The 23,217-nt window shown below is 57.4% G+C and overlaps 1 protein-coding gene across 3 annotated transcripts in view; it reads left to right on the top strand.

The window, feature by feature from the left end:
- The window catches only part of gripap1 (GRIP1 associated protein 1), a 96,866-nt gene that overhangs the window by 57,090 nt on the left and 16,559 nt on the right, over positions 1-23,217 (top strand). For all 3 annotated transcript variants that reach the window (XM_031906869.1, XM_031906868.1, NM_001171524.1), the window contains 3 exon segments: positions 5,442-5,564; positions 9,705-9,798; positions 12,855-13,009. In XM_031906869.1, the coding sequence (XP_031762729.1) occupies positions 5,442-5,564; positions 9,705-9,798; positions 12,855-13,009 (372 nt within the window).

Below are 23,217 nucleotides of genomic sequence, written 5' to 3'. Positions count from 1 at the left end.
CCAGCCTTGTTATGGGCTCACACTGGTACCTCCCCTGGCAGCGCCATCTCTCCAGCCTTGTTATGGGCTCACACTGGTACCTCCCCTGGCAGCGCCATCTCTCCAGCCTTGTTATGGGCTCACACTGGTACCTCCCCTGGCAGCGCCATCTCTCCAGCCTTGTTATGGGCTCACACTGGTACCTCCCCTGGCAGCGCCATCTCTCCAGCCTTGTTATGGGCTCACACTGGAACCTCCCCTGGCAGCGCCATCTCTCCAGCCTTGTTATGGGCTCACACTGGTACCTCCCCTGGCAGCGCCATCTCTCCAGCCTTGTTATGGGCTCACACTGGTACCTCCCCTGGTAGCGCTATCTCTCCAGCCTTGTTATGGGCTCACACTGGTACCTCCCCTGGTAGCGCTATCTCTCCAGCCTTGTTATGGGCTCACACTGGTACCTCCCCTGGCAGCGCCATCTCTCCAGCCTTGTTATGGGCTCACACTGGTACCTCCCCTGGCAGCGCCATCTCTCCAGCCTTGTTATGGGCTCACACTGGTACCACCCCTGGCAGCGCCATCTCTCCAGCCTTGTTATGGGCTCACACTGGCTCCAGCAGATCAGGACCAGTGCCCAGTGTTCTTGTAACATGGGCAGTGCCCAGTCCATCGGCAATATGGTATCTCCCCTGGCAGCGCCAGCCTTGTTATGGGCTCACACTGGTACCTCCCCTGGCAGCGCCATCTCTCCAGCCTTGTTATGGCTCACACTGGTACCTCCCTGGCAGCGCCATCTCTCCAGCCTTGTTATGGGCTCACACTGGTACCTCCCCTGGCAGCGCCATCTCTCCAGCCTTGTTATGGGCTCACACTGGTACCTCCCCTGGCAGCGCCATCTCTCCAGCCTTGTTATGGGCTCACACTGGTACCTTCCCTGGCAGCGCCATCTCTCCAGCCTTGTTATGGGCTCACACTGGTACCTCCCCTGGCAGCGCCATCTCTCCAGCCTTGTTATGGGCTCACACTGGTACCTCCCCTGGCAGCGCCATCTCTCCAGCCTTGTTATGGCTCACACTGGTACCTCCCCTGGCAGCGCCATCTCTCCAGCCTTGTTATGGGCTCACACTGGTACCACCCCTGGCAGCGCCATCTCTCCAGCCTTGTTATGGGCTCACACTGGCTCCAGCAGATCAGGACCAGTGCCCAGTGTTCTTGTAACATGGGCAGTGCCCAGTCCATCGGCAATATGGTATCTCCCCTGGCAGCGCCAGCCTTGTTATGGGCTCACACTGGTACCTCCCCTGGCAGCGCCATCTCTCCAGCCTTGTTATGGGCTCACACTGGTACCTCCCCTGGCAGCGCCATCTCTCCAGCCTTGTTATGGGCTCACACTGGTACCTCCCCTGGCAGCGCCATCTCTCCAGCCTTGTTATGGGCTCACACTGGTACCTCCCCTGGCAGCGCCATCTCTCCAGCCTTGTTATGGGCTCACACTGGTACCTCCCCTGGCAGCGCCATCTCTCCAGCCTTGTTATGGGCTCACACTGGTACCTCCCCTGGCAGCGCCATCTCTCCAGCCTTGTTATGGGCTCACACTGGTACCTCCCTGGCAGCGCCATCTCTCCAGCCTTGTTATGGGCTCACACTGGTACCTTCCCTGGCAGCGCCATCTCTCCAGCCTTGTTATGGGCTCACACTGGTACCTCCCCTGGCAGCGCCATCTCTCCAGCCTTGTTATGGGCTCACACTGGTACCTCCCCTGGCAGCGCCATCTCTCCAGCCTTGTTATGGGCTCACACTGGTACCTCCCCTGGCAGCTCCATCTCTCCAGCCTTGTTATGGGCTCACACTGGTACCTCCCCTGGCAGCGCCATCTCTCCAGCCTTGTTATGGGCTCACACTGGTACCTCCCCTGGCAGCGCCATCTCTCCAGCCTTGTTATGGGCTCACACTGGTACCACCCCTGGCAGCGCCATCTCTCCAGCCTTGTTATGGGCTCACACTGGAACCTCCCCTGGCAGCGCCATCTCTCCAGCCTTGTTATGGGCTCACACTGGTACCTCCCCTGGCAGCGCCATCTCTCCAGCCTTGTTATGGGCTCACACTGGTACCTCCCCTGGCAGCGCCATCTCTCCAGCCTTGTTATGGGCTCACACTGGTACCTCCCCTGGCAGCGCCATCTCTCCAGCCTTGTTATGGGCTCACACTGGTACCTCCCCTGGCAGCGCCATCTCTCCAGCCTTGTTATGGGCTCACACTGGTACCACCCCTGGCAGCGCCATCTCTCCAGCCTTGTTATGGGCTCACACTGGAACCTCCCCTGGCAGCGCCATCTCTCCAGCCTTGTTATGGGCTCACACTGGTACCTCCCCTGGCAGCGCCATCTCTCCAGCCTTGTTATGGGCTCACACTGGTACCACCCCTGGCAGCGCCATCTCTCCAGCCTTGTTATGGGCTCACACTGGTACCACCCCTGGCAGCGCCATCTCTCCAGCCTTGTTATGGGCTCACACTGGAACCTCCCCTGGCAGCGCCATCTCTCCAGCCTTGTTATGGGCTCACACTGGTACCTCCCCTGGCAGCGCCATCTCTCCAGCCTTGTTATGGGCTCACACTGGTAACCTTCCCTGGCAGCGCCATCTCTCCAGCCTTGTTATGGGCTCACACTGGTACCACCCCTGGCAGCGCCATCTCTCCAGCCTTGTTATGGGCTCACACTGGTACCTCCCCTGGCAGCGCCATCTCTCAAGCCTTGTTATGGGCTCACACTGGTACCTCCCCTGGCAGCGCCATCTCTCCAGCCTTGTTATGGGCTCACACTGGTACCTCCCCTGGCAGCGCCATCTCTCCAGCCTTGTTATGGGCTCACACTGGTACCTCCCCTGGCAGCGCCATCTCTCCAGCCTTGTTATGGGCTCACACTGGTACCTCCCCTGGCAGCGCCATCTCTCCAGCCTTGTTATGGGCTCACACTGGTACTCCCCTGGCAGCGCCATCTCTCCAGCCTTGTTATGGGCTCACACTGGTACCTCCCCTGGCAGCGCCATCTCTCCAGCCTTGTTATGGGCTCACACTGGTACCTCCCCTGGCAGCGCCATCTCTCCAGCCTTGTTATGGGCTCACACTGGAACCTCCCCTGGCAGCGCCATCTCTCCAGCCTTGTTATGGGCTCACACTGGTACCTCCCCTGGTAGCGCTATCTCTCCAGCCTTGTTATGGGCTCACACTGGTACCTCCCCTGGTAGCGCTATCTCTCCAGCCTTGTTATGGGCTCACACTGGTACCTCCCCTGGCAGCGCCATCTCTCCAGCCTTGTTATGGGCTCACACTGGTACCTCCCCTGGCAGCGCCATCTCTCCAGCCTTGTTATGGGCTCACACTGGTACCACCCCTGGCAGCGCCATCTCTCCAGCCTTGTTATGGGCTCACACTGGCTCCAGCAGATCAGGACCAGTGTTCTTGTAACATGGGCAGTGCCCAGTCCATCGGCAATATGGTATCTCCCCTGGCAGCGCCAGCCTTGTTATGGGCTCACACTGGTACCTCCCCTGGCAGCGCCATCTCTCCAGCCTTGTTATGGGCTCACACTGGTACCTCCCCTGGCAGCGCCATCTCTCCAGCCTTGTTATGGGCTCACACTGGTACCTCCCCTGGCAGCGCCATCTCTCCAGCCTTGTTATGGGCTCACACTGGTACCTCCCCTGGCAGCGCCATCTCTCCAGCCTTGTTATGGGCTCACACTGGTACCTCCCCTGGCAGCGCCATCTCTCCAGCCTTGTTATGGGCTCACACTGGTACCTCCCCTGGCAGCGCCATCTCTCCAGCCTTGTTATGGGCTCACACTGGTACCTCCCCTGGCAGCGCCATCTCTCCAGCCTTGTTATGGGCTCACACTGGTACCTTCCCTGGCAGCGCCATCTCTCCAGCCTTGTTATGGCTCACACTGGTACCTCCCTGGCAGCGCCATCTCTCCAGCCTTGTTATGGGCTCACACTGGTACCTCCCCTGGCAGCGCCATCTCTCCAGCCTTGTTATGGGCTCACACTGGTACCTCCCCTGGCAGCGCCATCTCTCCAGCCTTGTTATGGGCTCACACTGGTACCTCCCCTGGCAGCGCCATCTCTCCAGCCTTGTTATGGGCTCACACTGGTACCTCCCCTGGCAGCGCCATCTCTCCAGCCTTGTTATGGGCTCACACTGGTACCACCCCTGGCAGCGCCATCTCTCCAGCCTTGTTATGGGCTCACACTGGAACCTCCCCTGGCAGCGCCATCTCTCCAGCCTTGTTATGGGCTCACACTGGTACCTCCCCTGGCAGCGCCATCTCTCCAGCCTTGTTATGGGCTCACACTGGTACCTCCCCTGGCAGCGCCATCTCTCCAGCCTTGTTATGGGCTCACACTGGTACCACCCCTGGCAGCGCCATCTCTCCAGCCTTGTTATGGGCTCACACTGGAACCTCCCCTGGCAGCGCCATCTCTCCAGCCTTGTTATGGGCTCACACTGGTACCTCCCCTGGCAGCGCCATCTCTCCAGCCTTGTTATGGGCTCACACTGGTACCTTCCCTGGCAGCGCCATCTCTCCAGCCTTGTTATGGGCTCACACTGGTACCACCCCTGGCAGCGCCATCTCTCCAGCCTTGTTATGGGCTCACACTGGTACCTCCCCTGGCAGCGCCATCTCTCAAGCCTTGTTATGGGCTCACACTGGTACCTCCCCTGGCAGCGCCATCTCTCCAGCCTTGTTATGGGCTCACACTGGTACCTCCCCTGGCAGCGCCATCTCTCCAGCCTTGTTATGGGCTCACACTGGTACCTCCCCGGCAGCGCCATCTCTCCAGCCTTGTTATGGGCTCACACTGGTACCTCCCCTGGCAGCGCCATCTCTCCAGCCTTGTTATGGGCTCACACTGGTACCTCCCCTGGCAGCGCCATCTCTCCAGCCTTGTTATGGGCTCACGCTGGTACCTCCCCCGGCAGCGCCATCTCTCCAGCCTTGTTATGGGCTCACACTGGTACCTCCCCTGGCAGCGCCATCTCTCCAGCCTTGTTATGGGCTCACACTGGTACCTCCCCCGGCAGCGCCATCTCTCCAGCCTTGTTATGGGCTCACACTGGTACCTCCCCTGGCAGCGCCATCTCTCCAGCCTTGTTATGGGCTCACACTGGTACCTCCCCTGGCAGCGCTATCTCTCCAGCCTTGTTATGGGCTCACACTGGTACCTCCCCCGTCAGCGCCATCTCTCCAGCCTTGTTATGGGCTCACACTGGTACCTCCCCTGGCAGCGCCATCTCTCCAGCCTTGTTATGGGCTCACACTGGTACCTCCCCTGGCAGCGCCATCTCTCCAGCCTTGTTATAGGCACATAGGTGCCATCTGGCCTGACCATTCTGTATGTTTGCCAGCATTGTGCCCATTTCATTGCCCCTTGCGTCTAGCTAAGCCCCGCCCCTTTGTGTTCCAGTCCAACACGGGGAGCCCCCAGTCCCAGAACCAGCGGGCAGCGGAGCTGTCGGACGAGGAGGTGTCGGACCTGTTCCAGAGACTGGCAGAGATCCAGCAGGAGAAGTGGCTGTTGGAAGAGAAGGTACTGATTGGATTTGGGGTCCAGTTATGGGCTTGGGGCAGGGGGGCTGCAAGGCTGACACCCCAACTTTGCTGTTCAGTTTCTTGTACAAAAGCACCAGCTGGGGAACACTGCACTTACCCCTGGGGTAAGGAATGAGTATAGGGGGGGCAGGAGTCTATAGAGACTGGGGGGGCAGGAATGTATAGAGACTGGGGGGGGCAGGAATGTATAGAGACTGGGGGGGCAGGAGTCTATAGAGACTGGGGGGGGCAGGAATGTATAGAGACTGGGGGGGGGCAGGAGTCTATAGAGACTGGGGGGGCAGGAATGTATAGAGACTGGGGGGGGCAGGAATGTATAGAGACTGGGGGGGGGCAGGAATGTATAGAGACTGGGGGGGGCAGGAATGTATAGAGACTGGTGGGGGCAGGAATGTATAGAGACTGGGGGGGGCAGGAATGTATAGAGACTGGTGGGGGCAGGAATGTATAGAGACTGGGGGGGCAGGAATGTATAGAGACTGGGGGGGGCAGGAATGTATAGAGACTGGGGGGGCAGGAATGTATAGAGACTGGTGGGGCAGGAATGTATAGAGACTGGTGGGGGCAGGAATGTATAGAGACTGGGGGGGCAGGAATGTATAGAGACTGGGGGGGGCAGGAATGTATAGAGACTGGGGGGGGCAGGAATGTATAGAGACTGGTGGGGCAGGAATGTATAGAGACTGGGGGGGGCAGGAATGTATAGAGACTGGGGGGGCAGGAATGTATAGAGACTGGTGGGGGCAGGAATGTATAGAGACTGGGGGGGCAGGAATGTATAGAGACTGGTGGGGGCAGGAATGTATAGAGACTGGGGGGGGCAGGAATGTATAGAGACTGGGGGGGGGCAGGAATGTATAGAGACTGGGGGGGCAGGAATGTATAGAGACTGGTGGGGCAGGAATGTATAGAGACTGGTGGGGCAGGAATGTATAGAGACTGGGGGGGGGGGCAGGAATGTATAGAGACTGGGGGGGGGCAGGAATGTATAGAGACTGGGGGGGGGCAGGATGTATAGAGACTGGGGGGGCAGAATGTATAGAGACTGGGGGGGGGCAGGAATGTATAGAGACTGGGGGCAGGAATGTTATAGAGACTGGGGGGCAGGAATGTATAGAGACTGGGGGGCAGGAATGTTATAGAGACTGGGGGGGCAGGAATGTATAGAGACTGGGGGGGCAGGAATGTATAGAGACATGGGGGGGGCAGGAATGTATAGAGACTGGTGGGGCAGGAATGTATAGAGACTGGGGGGGCAGGAATGTATAGAGACTGGGGGGGGCAGGAGATTATAGAGACTGGGGGCAGGAATGTTATAGAGACTGGGGGGGGGCAGGAGTCTATAGAGACTGGGGGGGCAGGAATGTATAGAGACTTGGGGGGGGCAGGAATGTATAGAGACTGGGGGGCAGGAATGTATAGAGACTGGGGGGGGGGCAGGAATGTATAGAGACTGGGGGGGGGCAGGAATGTATAGAGACTGGGGGGGCAGGAATGTAATAGAACTGGGGGGGCAGGAATGTATAGAGACTGGGGGGGGCAGGAATGTATAGAGACTGGGGGGGCAGGAATGTATAGAGACTGGGGGGGGGCAGGAATGTATAGAGACTGGGGGGGCAGGAATGTATAAAGACTGGGGGGGCAGGAGTCTATAGAGACTGGGGGGGCAGAATGTATAGAGACTGGGGGGCAGGAATGTATAGAGACTGGGGGGCAGGAATGTATAGAGACTGGGGGGGGCAGGAATGTATAGAGACTGGGGGGGCAGGAATGTATAGAGACTGGGGGGGCAGGAATGTATAGAGACTGGGGGGGCAGGAATGTATAGAGACTGGGGGGGCAGGAATGTATAGAGACTGGGGGGGCAGGAATGTATAGAGACTGGGGGGCAGGAATGTATAGAGACTGGGGGGCAGGAATGTATAGAGACTGGGGGGGGGCAGGAATGTATAGAGACTGGGGGGGGGGCAGGAATGTATAGAGACTGGGGGGGCAGGAATTTTTAGAGACTGGGGGGGCAGGAATGTATAGAGACTGGGGGGGCAGGTATGTATAGAGACTGGGGGGGCAGCGGTGTATAGAGACTGGTGGGGCAGGAATGTATAGAGACTGGGGGGGGCAGGAATGTATAGAGACTGGGGGGGCAGGAATGTATAGAGACTGGGGGGGCAGCAGTGTATAGAGACTGGGGGGGCAGGAATGTATAGAGACTGGGGGGGCAGGAATGTATAGAGACTGGTGGGGGGCAGGAATGTATAGAGACTGGGGGGGGCAGGAATGTATAGAGACTGGGGGGGGCAGGAATGTATAGAGACTGGGGGGGGGCAGGAATGTATAGAGACTGGGGGGGGGGCAGGAATGTATAGGAGACTGGTAGGGGGGCAGGAATGGATAGAGACTGGTAGGGGGGGCAGGAATGTATAGAGACTGGGGGGGGGCAGGAATGTATAGAGACTGGGGGGGCAGGAATGTATAGAGACTGGGGGGGGCAGAATGTATAGAGACTGGGGGTGGCAGGAATGTATAGAGACTGGGGGGGGGCAGGAATGTATAGAGACTGGGGGGGCAGGAATGTATAGAGACTGGTGGGGGGCAGGAGTCTATAGAGACTGGGGGGGGCAGGAATGTATAGAGACTGGGGGGGCAGGAATGTATAGAGACTGGTGGGGCAGGAATGTATAGAGACTGGGGGGGGCAGGAATGTATAGAGACTGGGGGGGGGCAGGAATGTATAGAGACTGGGGGGGGCAGGAATGTATAGAGACTGGGGGGGGCAGGAATGTATAGAAGACTGGGGGGGGCAGGAATGTATAGAGACCTGGGGGGGGCAGGAATGTATAGAGACTGGGGGGGGCAGGAATGTATAGAGACTGGGGGGGGCAGGGAATGTAAAGAGACTGGGGCAGGATGAAGGACGGGGGGCAGGAATGTATAGAGACTGGTGGGGGGGGCAGGAATGTATAGAGACTGGGGGGGGGGCAGGAATGTATAGAGACTGGTGGGGGGGCAGGAATGTATAGAGACTGGGGGGGGCAGGAATGTATAGAGACTGGGGGGGGCAGGAATGTATAGAGACTGGGGGGGCAGGAATGTATAGAGACTGGTGGGGCAGGAATGTATAGAGACTGGTGGGGCAGGAATGTATAGAGACTGGGGGGGGGGGGCAGGAATGTATAGAGACTGGGGGGGGCAGGAATGTATAGAGACTGGGGGGGGCAGGAATGTATAGAGACTGGGGGGGGCAGGAAATGTATAGAGACTGGGGGGGCAGGAATGTATAGAGACTGGGGGGGCAGGAATGTATAGAGACTGGGGGGGCAGGAATGTATAGAGACTGGGGGGCAGGAATGTATAGAGACTGGGGGGGGCAGGAATGTATAGGACTGGGGGGGGCAGGAATGTATAGAGACTGGTGGGGCAGGAATGTATAGAGACTGGGGGGGGCAGGAATGTATAGAGACTGGGGGGGGCAGGAATGTATAGAGACTGGGGGGGCAGGAATGTATAGAGACTGGGGGGGCAGGAATGTATAGAGACTGGGGGGGCAGGAATGTATAGAGACTGGGGGGGCAGGAAATGTATAGAGACTGGTGGGGCAGGAATGTATAGAGACTGGGGGGGGCAGGAATGTATAGAGACTGGGGGGGGGGGCAGGAATGTATAGAGACTGGGGGGGCAGGAATGTATAGAGACTGGTGGGGGGGCAGGAGTCTATAGAGACTGGGGGGGGCAGGAATGTATAGAGACTGGGGGGGGGGCAGGAATGTATAGAGACTGGGGGGGGGGGCAGGAATGTATAGAGACTGGGGGGGGCAGGAATGTATAGAGACTGGTGGGGGGCAGGAGTCTATAGAGACTGGGGGGGGCAGGAATGTATAGAGACTGGGGGGGGGCAGGAATGTATAGAGACTGGGGGGGGGCAGGAATGTATAGAGACTGGGGGGGGCAGGAATGAAACCAGAAACACTATATATATCTTTATGGGCAGAAATAATGGAAGTTCCTCCCTACACTTTCCTCCCCAGGTCTCTGTACCCTTGTGCCCCCCCAGTGCAGTTATTTAGTAGCACTATTGCCCTGACTGGCTGATTTTCTGATTCCCCCCCCCCCCCCGCAGGTGAAGCATCTGGAGGTGAGCAGCGCCTCTATGGCGGAGGATCTGTGCAGGAAGAGCTCAATCATAGAGGCCTACGTGATGGACAGCCGGATCGGTCAGTACCCCCCTACTCGCCCCTCTGCCCCCCCTGCCGGATCGGTCAGTACCCCCCCTACTCGCCCTCTGCCCCCCTGCCGGATCGGTCAGTACCCCCCTACTCGCCCCTCTGCCCCCCCTGCCGGATCGGTCAGTACCCCCCTACTCGCCCCTCTGCGCCCCCTGCCGGATCGCGTCAGTACCCCCCTACTCGCCCCTCTGCCCCCCTGCCGGATCGGTCAGTACCCCCCTACTCTCCCCTCTGCCCCCCCTGCCGGATCGGTCAGTACCCCCCCTACTCGCCCCTCTGCGCCCCCTGCCGGATCGGTCAGTACCCCCCTACTCGCCCCTCTGCCCCCCCTGCCGGATCGGTCAGTACCCCCCTACTCGCCCCTCTGCCCCCCCTGCCGGATCGGTCAGTACCCCCCTACTCGCCCCTCTGCCCCCCCTGCCGGATTGGTCAGTACCCCCCATTGTTTCAGCACTAACTGGCGTATCTGTATGGCAACTAGGCAAGATAGGCCTGGGTACCCCCCAATTATTACTGTGCCAAGGCCTGGGTACCCCCCAATTATTAGTGTGACTGTGCCAAGGCCTGGGTACCCCCCAATTATTAGTGTGACTGTGCCAGGCCTGGGAACCCCCCAATTATTAGTGTGACTGTGCCAAGGCCTGGGTACCCCCCAATTATTAGTGTGACTGTGCCAAGGCCTGGGTACCCCCCAATTATTAGTGTGACTGTGCCAAGGCCTGGGTACCCCCCAATAGTAGGTGTGTTTGTGCCAAGGCCAGGGTACCCCCCAATAGTAGGTGTGTTTGTGCCAAGGCCTGGGTACCCCCCAATAGTAGGTGTGTTTGTGCCAAGGCCTGGGTACCCACCAATAGTAGGTGTGTTTGTGCCAAGGCCTGGGTACCCACCAATAGTAGGTGTGTTTGTGCCAAGGCCAGGGTACCCCCCAATAGTAGGTGTGTTTGTGCCAAGGCCTGGGTACCCCCCAATAGTAGGTGTGTTTGGGCCAAGGCCTGGTACCCCCAATAGTAGGTGTGTTTTGTGCCAAGGCCTGGGTACCCCAATAGTTAGGTGTGTTTGTGCCAAGGCCAGGGTACCCCCAATAGTAGGTGTGTTGTGCCAAGGCCAGGGTACCCCCCAATAAGTAGGTGTGTTTTGTGCCAAGGCCAGGGTACCCCCAATAGTAGGTGTGTTGTGCCAAGGCCAGGGTACCCCCCAATAGTAAGGTGTGTTTGTGCCAAGGCCAGGGTACCCCCAATAGTAGGTGTGTTTGTGCCAAGGCCAGGGTACCCCCCAATATAGGTGTTTGTGCCAAGGCCAGGGTACCCCCCAATAGTAGGTGTTTGTGCCAAGGCCAGGGTACCCCCCAATAGTAGGTGTTTGTGCCAAGGCCAGGGTACCCCCCAATAGTAGGTGTGTTTGTGCCAAGGCCAGGGTACCCCCCAATAGTAGGTGTTTGTGCCAAGGCCAGGGTACCCCCCAATAGTAGGTGTTTGTGCCAAGGCCAGGGTACCCCCCAATTATTAGTGTGACTGTGCCAAGGCCAGGGTACCCCCCAATAGTAGGTGTTTGTGCCAAGGCCAGGGTACCCCCCAATTATTAGTGTGACTGTGCCAAGGCCAGGGTACCCCCCAATAGTAGGTGTGTTTGTGCCAGTGGGGTTGGTAAGAGCCTATGAAGTGAGTGTGGGTGCAAATCCCATGTGGGGGTCTCATGCACATTTTCCCATTATGTGCCCCCCCATACCTTGGCCAGGCAGTGCCCCCCTCCGTACCTTGGCCAGGCAGTTCCCCCTCCCCGTACCTTGGCCAGGCAGTTCCCCCTCCCCGTACCTTGGCCAGGCAGTTCCCCCTCCCCGTACCTTGGCCAGGCAGTGCCCCCCCCCTTCCTTGGCCAGGCAGTGCCCCCCCCCTTCCTTGGCCAGGCCTCCCCCCTCACACTTGAGCCTGACCGGAGCTGACATACTTGCTGGGTTTCTGAGCCGTCAGCATGGGGGGGGCGCAAGGTGTAAATAATTCAGGGGCAGGAAGATTCGCTGATTATTTATTTACCAGGGTAGAAATGAAGGGAGAGGTGAGAGGAAAAGGGAACGTTGGGGGGGGGGGGGGGGGGGGGCTGAGTTCAGCGAGAATCTCCTTCTAGTAATGGTTCTGAGGCTTTGGGCCAGGATTCTGCTGCCAGAACCCATTATTGTCTATGAATCTGAATTATTTATCCCTTGTAGCAAAGGCTCCCTGCCCAGCACCTCATGGGTTAATTGCACAGCTCTCTCACACTGGGATATCAGAGCATCCCCCCCCCCCCCCACCATGATGCCCCACCCCCCGTGATTCCCCCCACCGTGATGCCCGTTCCCCCACTGTGATCCCCCCCACCGTGATTCCCCCCCCCCCCACCGTGATGCCCCTTCCCCCACTTGTGATCCCCCCCACCGTGATTCCCCCTCCCCCACCGTGATGCCCCTCCCCCCGTGATTCCCCCCACCGTGATGCCCCTTCCCCCACTGTGATCCCCCCCACCGTGATTCCCCCTCCCCCCACCGTGATGCCCCTCCCCCCAAGTGATGCTCCCTCCCCCCACCGTGATTTCCCCCGTCCCCCAGAGTGATCCCCCTCCCCAACAGCGATCACCCCACACAGTTACCCCCCCTCCCCCCACACAGTTACCCCCCTCCCCCCACACAGTTACCCCCCTCCCCCCACACAGTTACCCCCCTCCCCCCACACAGTGATCCCCCCCCCTCCCCCCACACAGTGATCCCCAGTAGGTTTGTTCTGCCCCAATGAGGATTCATTATATGTCAGTTGGATCCAGTACCAGGTTCTGTTTCCTTATGGAGCCTATGGGAGATGCCTGAGCTTTCCGGATAGCGGGTTTCTGGATAACGGATCCCACACCTGTATAAAGATACTGGAAGCCATCCCTGCCCTTGGGGGGGGGGGCTCTAATTAGTGAATTGGGTTTGAATCTAAATGTGTAAAACTGGTGAGTTTGTGGGGCCCAATAACGTTCCTCTCTTACTGTCTCTCTATGGATAATAGACTCCCTGTCTCTTCCCTCTGCAGATGTCTCTGCCGCTCACGGCCAAGTGGATCGGAGCAGTCTCGGCAGCGTCTTACGGGACCTGGTGAAACCTGGAGACGAGAACCTGCGGGAGATGAACAAGAAGCTGCAGAACATGTTGGAGGAACAGCTCACCAAGAACATGCACCTACAGAAGGTGGGCCCCCGGGGGGGGGGGGATGGGGGGCTCAGCTCACTACTGGGGGGGGATAAGCCTGAGCTCTTTAGGTAGATAGGGGAAGGGACAGACTAGATGGGACAGACATAAGGAAGTACTGGGGGGGGGGGATAAGCCTGAGCTCTTTAGGTAGATAGGGGAAGGGACAGACTAGATGGGACAGACATAAGGCAGTACTGGGGGGGGGGGGGATAAGGCCTGAGCTCTTTAGGTAGATAGGGGAAGGGACAGACTAGATGGGACAGACATAAGGCAGTACTGGGGGGGGGGGGGATAAGCCTGAGCTCTTTAGGTAGATAGGGGAAGGGACAGACTAGATGGGACAGACATAAGGAAGTACTGGGGGGGGGGGGGATAAGCCTGAGCTCTTTAGGTAGATAGGGGAAGGGACAGACTAGATGGGACAGACATAAGGCAGTACTGGGGGGGGGGGGGGGGGGATAAGCCTGAGCTCTTTAGGTAGATAGGGGAAGGGGACAGACTAGATGGGACAGACATAAGGCAGTACTTGGGGGGGGGGGGGGGATAAGCCTGAGCTCTTTAGGTAGATAGGGGAAGGGACAGACTAGATGGGACAGACATAAGGCAGTACTGGGGGGGGGGGGGGGATAAGCCTGAGCTCTTTAGGTAGATAGGGGAAGGGACAGACTAGATGGGACAGACATAAGGCAGTACTGGGGGGGGGGGGGGATAAGCCTGAGCTCTTTAGGTAGATAGGGGAAGGGACAGACTAGATGGGACAGACATAAGGCAGTACTGGGGGGGGGGGGGGGGGGATAAGCCTGAGCTCTTTAGGTAGATAGGGGAAGGGACAGACTAGATGGGACAGACATAAGGCAGTACTGGGGGGGGGGGGGGATAAGCCTGAGCTCTTTAGGTAGATAGGGAAGGGACAGACTAGATGGGACAGACATAAGGAAGTACTGGGGGGGGGGGGGGATAAGCCTGAGCTCTTTAGGTAGATAGGGGAAGGGACAGACTAGATGGGACAGACATAAGGCAGTACTGGGGGGGGGGGGATAAGCCTGAGCTCTTTAGGTAGATAGGGGAAGGGACAGACTAGATGGACAGACATAAGGCAGTACTGGGGGGGGGGGATAAGCCTGAGCTCTTTAGGTAGATAGGGGAAGGGACAGACTAGATGGGACAGACATAAGGCAGTACTGGGGGGGGGGGGATAAGCCTGAGCTCTTTAGGTAGATAGGGGAAGGGACAGACTAGATGGGACAGACATAAGGCAGTACTGGGGGGGGGGGGGGATAAGCCTGAGCTCTTTAGGTAGATAGGGGAAGGGACAGACTAGATGGGACAGACATAAGGCAGTACTGGGGGCGGGGGGGGGGATAAGCCTGAGCTCTTTAGGTAGATAGGGGAAGGGACAGACTAGATGGGACAGACATAAGGCAGTACTGGGGGGGGGGGGGGGATAAGCCTGAGCTCTTTAGGTAGATAGGGGAAGGGACAGACTAGATGGGACAGACATAAGGCAGTACTGGGGGGGGGGAGGGATAAGCCTGAGCTCTTAGGTAGATAGGGGAAGGGACAGACTAGATGGGACAGACATAAGGCAGTACTGGGGGGGGGGGGGATAAGCCTGAGCTCTTTAGGTAGATAGGGGAAGGGACAGACTAGATGGGACAGACATAAGGCAGTACTGGGGGGGGGGGGGGATAAGCCTGAGCTCTTTAGGTAGATAGGGAAGGGACAGACTAGATGGGACAGACATAAGGCAGTACTGGGGGGGGGGGGATAAGCCTTGAGCTCTTTAGGTAGATAGGGGAAGGGACAGACTAGATGGGACAGACATAAGGCAGTACTGGGGGGGGGGGGGGGGGGATAAGCCTGAGCTCTTTAGGTAGATAGGGGGAAGGGGACAGACATAAGGCAGTACTGGGGGGGGGGGGGGGGGATAAGCCTGAGCTCTTTAGGTAGATAGGGGAAGGGACAGACTAGATGGGACAGACATAAGGCAGTACTGGGGGGGGGGGGGATAAGCCTGAGCTCTTTAGGTAGATAGGGGGAAAGGGACAGACATAAGGCAGTACTGGGGGGGGGGGGGGGGATAAGCCTGAGCTCTTTAGGTAGATAGGGGAAGGGACAGACTAGATGGGACAGACATAAGGCAGTACTGGGGGGGGGGGGGATAAGCCTGAGCTCTTTAGGTAGATAGGGGAAGGGACAGACTAGATGGGACCAGACATAAGGCAGTACTGGGGGGGGGCGATAAGCCTGAGCTCTTTAGGTAGATAGGGGGAAGGGACAGACATAAGGCAGTACTGGGGGGGGGGGGGATAAGCCTGAGCTCTTTAGGTAGATAGGGGAAGGGACAGACTAGATGGGACAGACATAAGGCCAGTACTGGGGGGGGGATAAGCCTGAGCTCTTTAGGTAGATAGGGGAAGGGACAGACTAGATGGGACAAGACATAAGGCAGTACTGGGGGGGGGGGGATAAGCCTGAGCTCTTTAGGTAGATAGGGGAAGGGACAGACTAGATGGGACAGACATAAGGCAGTACTGGGGGGGGGGGATAAGCCTGAGCTCTTTAGGTAGATAGGGGAAGGGACAGACTAGATGGGACAGACATAAGGCAGTACTGGGGGGGGGGGGGGGATAAGCCTGAGCTCTTTAGGTAGATAGGGGAAGGGACAGACTAGATGGGACAGACATAAGGCAGTACTGGGGGGGGGGGGATAAGCCTGAGCTCTTTAGGTAGATAGGGGAAGGGACAGACTAGATGGGACAGACATAAGCAAGTACTGGGGGGGGGGGGGATAAGCCTGAGCTCTTTAGGTAGATAGGGGAAGGGACAGACTAGATGGGACAGACATAAGGCAGTACTGGGGGGGGGGGGGGGGATAAGCCTGAGCTCTTTAGGTAGATAGGGGAAGGGACAGACTAGATGGGACAGACATAAGGCAGTACTGGGGGGGGGGGGGATAAGCCTGAGCTCTTTAGGTAGATAGGGGAAGGGACAGACTAGATGGGACAGACATAAGGCAGTACTGGGGGGGGGGGGATAAGCCTGAGCTCTTTAGGTAGATAGGGGAAGGGACAGACTAGATGGGACAGACATAAGGCAGTACTGGGGGGGGGGGGATAAGCCTGAGCTCTTTAGGTAGATAGGGGAAGGGACAGACTAGATGGGACAGACATAAGGCAGTACTGGGGGGGGGGGGGATAAGCCTGAGCTCTTTAGGTAGATAGGGGAAGGGACAGACTAGATGGGACAGACATAAGGCAGTACTGGGGGGGGGGGGATAAGCCTGAGCTCTTTAGGTAGATAGGGAAGGGACAGACTAGGGGACAGACATAAGGCAGTACTGGGGGGGGGGGGGATAAGCCTGAGCTCTTTAGGTAGATAGGGGAAGGACAGACTAGATGGGACAGACATAAGGCAGTACTGGGGGGGGGATAAGCCTGAGCTCTTTAGGTAGATAGGGGAAGGGACAGACTAGATGGGACAGACATAAGGCAGTACTGGGGGGGGGGGGGATAAGCCTGAGCTCTTTAGGTAGATAGGGGAAGGGACAGACTAGATGGGACAGACATAAGGCAGTACTGGGGGGGGGGATAAGCCTGAGCTCTTTAGGTAGATTAGGGGAAGGGACAGACTAGATGGGGACAGACATAAGGAAGTACTGGGGGGGGGGGGATAAGCCTGAGCTCTTTAGGTAGATAGGGGAAGGGACAGACTAGATGGGACAGAATAAGGCAGTACTGGGGGGGGGGGGGGGGGATAAGCCTGAGCTCTTTAGGTAGATAGGGGAAGGGACAGACTAGATGGGACAGACATAAGGCAGTACTGGGGGGGGGGGGGATAAGCCTGAGCTCTTTAGGTAGATAGGGGAAGGGACAGACTAGATGGGACAGACATAAGGCAGTACTGGGGGGGGGGGGGGGGGGATAAGCCTGAGCTCTTTAGGTAGATAGGGGAAGGGACAGACTAGATGGGACAGACATAAGGCAGTACTGGGGGGGGGGGGGGGGATAAGCCTGAGCTCTTTAGGTAGATAGGGGAAGGGACAGACTAGATGCGGACAGACATTAAGGCCAGTACTGGGGGGGGGGGGGGGATAAGCCTGAGCTCTTTAGGTAGATAGGGGAAGGGACAGACTAGATGGGACAGACATAAGGCGTACTGGTGGGGGGGGGGGATAAGCCTGAGCTCTTTAGGTAGATAGGGAAGGGACAGACTAGATGGGACAGACATAAGGCAGTACTGGGGGGGGGGGGGATAATGCCTGAGCTCTTTAGGTAGATAGGGAAGGGACAGACTAGATGGGACAGACATAAGGCAGTTACTGGGGGGGGGGGATAAGCCTGAGCTCTTTAGGTAGGATAGGGGGAAGGGACAGACTAGATGGGACAGACATAAGGCAGTACTGGGGGGGGGGGGGATAAGCCTGAGCTCTTTAGGTAGATAGGGGAAGGGACAGACTAGATGGGACAGACATAAGGCAGTACTGGGGGGGGGGGGATAAGCCTGAGCTCTTTAGGTAGATAGGGGAAGGACAGACTAGATGGGACCAGACATAAGGCAGTACTGGGGGGGGGGGGGATAAGCCTGAGCTCTTTAGCGTAGATAGGGGAAGGGGACAGACTAGATGGGACAGACATAAGGCAGTTACTGGGGGGGGGGGGATAAGCCTTGAGCTCTTTAGGTTAGATAGGGGAAGGGACAGACATAAGGCAGTACTGGGGGGGGGGGGGATAAGCCTGAGCTCTTTAGGTAGATAGGGGAAGGCGACAGACTAGATGGACAGACATAAGGCAGTACTGGGGGGGGGGATAAGCCTGAGCTCTTTAGGTAGATAGGGGAGGACAGACTGATGGGACAGACATAAGGCAGTACTGGGGGGGGGGGGGGATAAGCCTTGAGCTCTTTAGGTAGATAGGGGAAGGGACAGACTAGATGGACAGACATAAGCAGTACTGGGGGGGGGGATAAGCCTGAGTCTTTAGGTAGATAGGGGAAGGGACAGACTAGATGGGGACAGACATAAGGCCAGTACTGGGGGGGGGGGGGATAAGCCTGAGCTCTTTAGGTAGATAGGGGAGGGACAGACTAGATGGGACAGACATAAGGCAGTACTGGGGGGGGGGGGGGATAAGCCTGAGCTCTTTAGGTAGATAGGGGAAGGGACTAGGCGGACAGACATAAGGCAGTACTGGGGGGGGGGGGGATAAGCCTGAGCTCTTTAGGTAGATAGGGGAAGGGACAGACTAGATGGGACAGACATAAGGCGTACTGGGGGGGGGGGGGGATAAGCCTGAGCTCTTTAGGTTAGATAGGGGAAGGGACAGACTAGATGGGACAGACATAAGGCAGTACTGGGGGGGGGGGGGGATAAGCCTGAGCTCTTTAGGTAGATAGGGGAAGGGACAGACTAGATGGGACAGACATAAGGCAGTACTGGGGGGGGGGGGGGATAAGCCTGAGCCTCTTTAGGTAGATAGGGGAAGGGACAGACTAGATGGGAAGACATAAGGCAGTACTGGGGGCGGGGGGGGATAAGCCTGAGCCTCTTTAGTAGATAGGGGAAGGGACAGACTAGATCGGACAGACATAAGGCAGTACTGGGGCGGGGGGGGGATAAGCCTGAGCTCTTTAGGTTAGAGGGAGGGAAAGTGGACTAGATGGACAGACATAAGGCAGTACTGGGGGGGGGGGATAAGCCTGAGCTCTTTAGGTAGATAGGGGAAGGGGACAGACTAGATGGGACAGACATAAGGCAAGTACTGGGGGGGGGGGGGGATAAGCCTGAGCTCTTTAGGTAGATAGGGGAAGGGACAGACTAGAGGGACAGACATTAAGGCAGTACTGGGGGGGGGGGGGGGATAAGGCCTTGAGCTCTTTAGGTAGATAGGGAAGGGACAGACTCGATGGGACAGACATAAGGCAGTACTGGGGGGGGGGGGGATAAGCCTGAGCTCTTTAGGTAGATAGGGAAGGGACAACTTAGATGGACAGACATAAGGCAGTACTGGGGGGGGGGGGGGGGATAAGCCTGAAGCTCTTTAGGTAGATAGGGGAAGGGACAGACTAGATGGACAGACATAAGGCAGTACTGCGGGGGGGGGGGGGATAAGCCTGAGCTCTTTAGGTAGATAGGGGAAGGGACAGACTAGATGGGACAGACATAAGGCAGTACTGGGGGGGGGGGGATAAGCCTGAGCTCTTTAGGTAGATAGGGGAAGGGGACAGACTAGATGGGACAGACATAAGGCAGTACTGGGGGGGGGGGATAAGCCTGAGCTCTTTAGGTAGATAGGGGAAGGGACAGACTAGATGGGACAGACATAAGGCAGTACTGGGGGGGGGGGGATAAGCCTGAGCTCTTTAGGTAGATAGGGGAAGGGACAGACTAGATGGGACAGACATAAGGCAGTACTGGGGGGGGGGGGGATAAGCCTGAGCTCTTTAGGTAGATAGGGGAAGGGACAGACTAGATGGGACAGACATAAGGCAGTACTGGGGGGGGGGGATAAGCCTGAGCTCTTTAGGTAGATAGGGAAGGGACAGACTAGATGGGACAGACATAAGGCAGTACTGGGGGGGGGGGGGGGGATAAGCCTGAGCTCTTTAGGTAGATAGGGGAAGGGACAGACTAGATGGGACAGACATAAGGCAGTACTGGGGGGGGGGGATAAGCCTGAGCTCTTTAGGTAGATAGGGGAAGGGACAGACTAGATGGGACAGACATAAGGCAGTACTGGGGGGGGGGGGGATAAGCCTGAGCTCTTTAGGTAGATAGGGGAAGGGACAGACTAGATGGGACAGACATAAGGCAGTACTGGGGGGGGGGGGGATAAGCCTGAGCTCTTTAGGTAGATAGGGGAAGGGACAGACTAGATGGGACAGACATAAGGCAGTACTGGGGGGGGGGGGATAAGCCTGAGCTCTTTAGGTAGATAGGGGAAGGGACAGACTAGATGGGACAGACATAAGGCAGTACTGGGGGGGGGGGGGGGGATAAGCCTGAGCTCTTTAGGTAGATAGGGGAAGGGACAGACTAGATGGGACAGACATAAGGCAGTACTGGGGGGGGGGGGGATAAGCCTGAGCTCTTTAGGTAGATAGGGGAAGCGACAGACTAGATGGGACAGACATAAGGCAGTACTGGGGGGGGGGGGGATAAGCCTGAGCTCTTTAGGTAGATAGGGGAAGGGACAGACTTGATGGGACAGACATAAGGCAGTACTGGGGGGGGGGGGGGGGATAAGCCTGAGCTCTTTAGGTAGATAGGGGGAAGGGACAGACTAGATGGGACAGACATAAGGCAGTACTGGGGGGGGGGGGGGGATAAGCCTGAGCTCTTTAGGTAGATAGGGGAAGGGACAGACTAGATGGGACAGACATAAGGCAGTACTGGGGGGGGGGGGATAAGCCTGAGCTCTTTAGGTAGATAGGGGGAAGGGCAGACTAGATGGGACAGACATAAGGCTAGTACTGGGGGGGGGGGGGATAAGCCTGAGCTCTTTAGGTAGATAGGGAGGGCAGACTAGATGGACAGACATAAGGCAGTACTGGGGGGGGGGATAAGCCTGAGCTCTTTAGGTAGATAGGGGAAGGGACAGACTAGATGGACAGAACATAAGGCAGTACTGGGGGGGGGGGGATAGCCTGAGCTCTTTAGGTAGATAGGGGGAAGGGACAGACATAAGCATACTGGGGGGGGATAAGCTGAGCTCTTTAGGTAGAAGGGAAGACAGACATTAAGGCAAGTTACTGGGGGGGGGGGGGATAAGCCTGAGCTCTTTTAGGTAGATAGGGGAAGGGACAGACTAGATGGGACAGACATAAGGCAGTACTGGGGGGGGGATAAGCCTGAGCTCTTTAGGTAGATAGGGGAAGGGACAGACTAGATGGGACAGGACATAAGGCAGTACTGGGGGGGGGGGATAAGCCTGAGCTCTTTAGGTAGATAGGGGAAGGGACAGACTTAGATGGGACAGACATAAGCAGTACTGGGGGGGGGGGGGGGATAAGCCTGAGCTCTTTAGTAGATAGGGGAAGGGGACAGACTAGATGGGACAGACATAAGGCAGTACTGGGGGCGGGGGGGGGATAAGCCTGAGCTCTTTAGGTAGATAGGGGAAGGGACAGACTAGATGACAACATTAGGCAAGTACTGGGGGCGGGGCGGGATAAGCCTGAGCCTCTTTAGGTAGATAGGGGAAGGGACAGACTAGTGGGACAACAAAGGCTAGTACTGGGGGGGGGGGATAAGCCTGAGCTCTTTAGGTAGATAGGGGAAGGGACAGACTAGATGGGACAGACATTAAGGCAGTACTGGGGGGGGGGGGGGATAAGCCTGAGCTCTTTAGGTAGATAGGGGAAGGGACAGACTAGATGGGACAGGACATAAGGCAGTACTGGGGGGGGGGGGGGATAAGCCTGAGCTCTTTAGGTAGATAGGGGGAAGGACAGACTAGATGGGACAGACATAAGCAGTACTGGGGCGGGGGGGATAAGCCTGAGCTCTTTAGGTAGATAGGGGAAGGGAACAGACTTAGATGGGAAGACATAAGCAGTACTGGGGGGGGGGGGATAAGCCTGAGCTCTTTTAGGTAGATAGGGAAGGGACAGACTAGATGGGACAGACATAAGGCAGTACTGGGGGGGGGGGGGATTAAGCCTGAGCTCTTTAGGTAGATAGGGGAAGGGACAGGACTAGATGGGACAGACATAAGGCAGTACTGGGGGGGGGGGATAAGCCTGAGCTCTTTAGGTAGATAGGGGAAGGGACAGACTAGATGGGACAGACATAAGGCAGTACTGGGGGGGGGGGGATAAGCCTGAGCTCTTTAGGTAGATAGGGGAAGGGACAGACTAGATGGGACAGACCATAAGGCAGTACTGGGGGGGGGGGGGATAAGCCTGAGCTCTTTAGGTAGATAGGGGAAGGGACAGACTAGATGGACAGACATAAGGCAGTACTTGGGGGGGGGGGATAAGCCTGAGCTCTTTAGGTAGATAGGGGAAGGGACAGACTAGATGGGACAGACATAAGGCATACTGGGGGGGGGGGGGGATAAGCCTGAGCTCTTTAGGTAGATTAGGGGAAGGGACAGACTAGATGGGACAGACATAAGGCAGTACTGGGGGGGGGGGGGGGATAAGCCTGAGCTCTTTAGGTAGATAGGGGGAAGGACAGACTAGATGGGACAGACATAAGGCAGTACTGCGGGCGGGGGGGGGATAAGCCTGAGCTCTTTAGGTAGATAGGGGAAGGGGGGGAAGCACTAGATGGGAACATGACAAAGGCAGTACTGGGGGCGGGGGGGGATAAGCCTGAGCGCTTTAGGTAGATAGGGGAAGGGACAGACTAGATGGGACAGGACATAAGGCAGTACTGGAGGGGGGGGGGGGATAAGCCTGAGCTCTTTAGGTAGATAGGGGGAAGGACAGACTAGATGGGACAGACATAAGGCAGTACTGGGGGGGGGGGGATAAGCCTGAGCTCTTTAGGTAGATAGCGGGAAGGGACAGACTAGATGGGACAGACATAAGGCATACTGGGGGGGGGGGGGGATAAGCCTGAGCTCTTTAGGTAGATAGGGGAAGGGACAGACTAGATGGGACAGACATAAGGCAGTACTGGGGGGGGGGGATAAGCCTGAGCTCTTTAGGTAGATAGGGGAAGGGACAGACTAGATGGGACAGACATAAGCAGACTGGGGGGGGGGGGGATAAGCCTGAGCTCTTTAGGTAGATAGGGGAAGGGACAGACTAGATGGGACAGACATAAGCAGTACTGGGGGGGGGGGGGGGATAAGCCTGAGCTCTTTAGGTAGATAGGGAAGGGAAGACTAGATGGGACAGACATAAGCAGTACTGGGGGGGGGGGGGGATAAGCCTGAGCTCTTTAGGTAGATAGGGGAAGGGACAGACTAGATGGGGACAGACATAAGGCAGTACTGGGGGGGGGGGATAAGCCTGAGCTCTTTAGGTAGATAGGGGAAGGACAGACTAGATGGGACAGACATAAGGCAGTACTGGGGGGGGGGGGGGATAAGCCTGAGCTCTTTAGGTAGATAGGGGAAGGACAGACTAGATGGGACAGACATAAGGCAGTACTGGGGGGGGGGGGGGATAAGCCTGAGCTCTTTAGGTAGATAGGGGAAGGGACAGACTAGATGGGACAGACATAAGGCAGTACTGGGGGGGGGGGGGGATAAGCC

Source organism: Xenopus tropicalis, chromosome 8 (genome assembly GCF_000004195.4).
Source record: "Xenopus tropicalis strain Nigerian chromosome 8, UCB_Xtro_10.0, whole genome shotgun sequence".
Taxonomy (NCBI): domain Eukaryota; kingdom Metazoa; phylum Chordata; class Amphibia; order Anura; family Pipidae; genus Xenopus; species Xenopus tropicalis.
The sequence above is the reverse complement of the archived record's forward strand: the minus strand, read 5'-3'. Positions and strand labels throughout refer to the sequence as shown.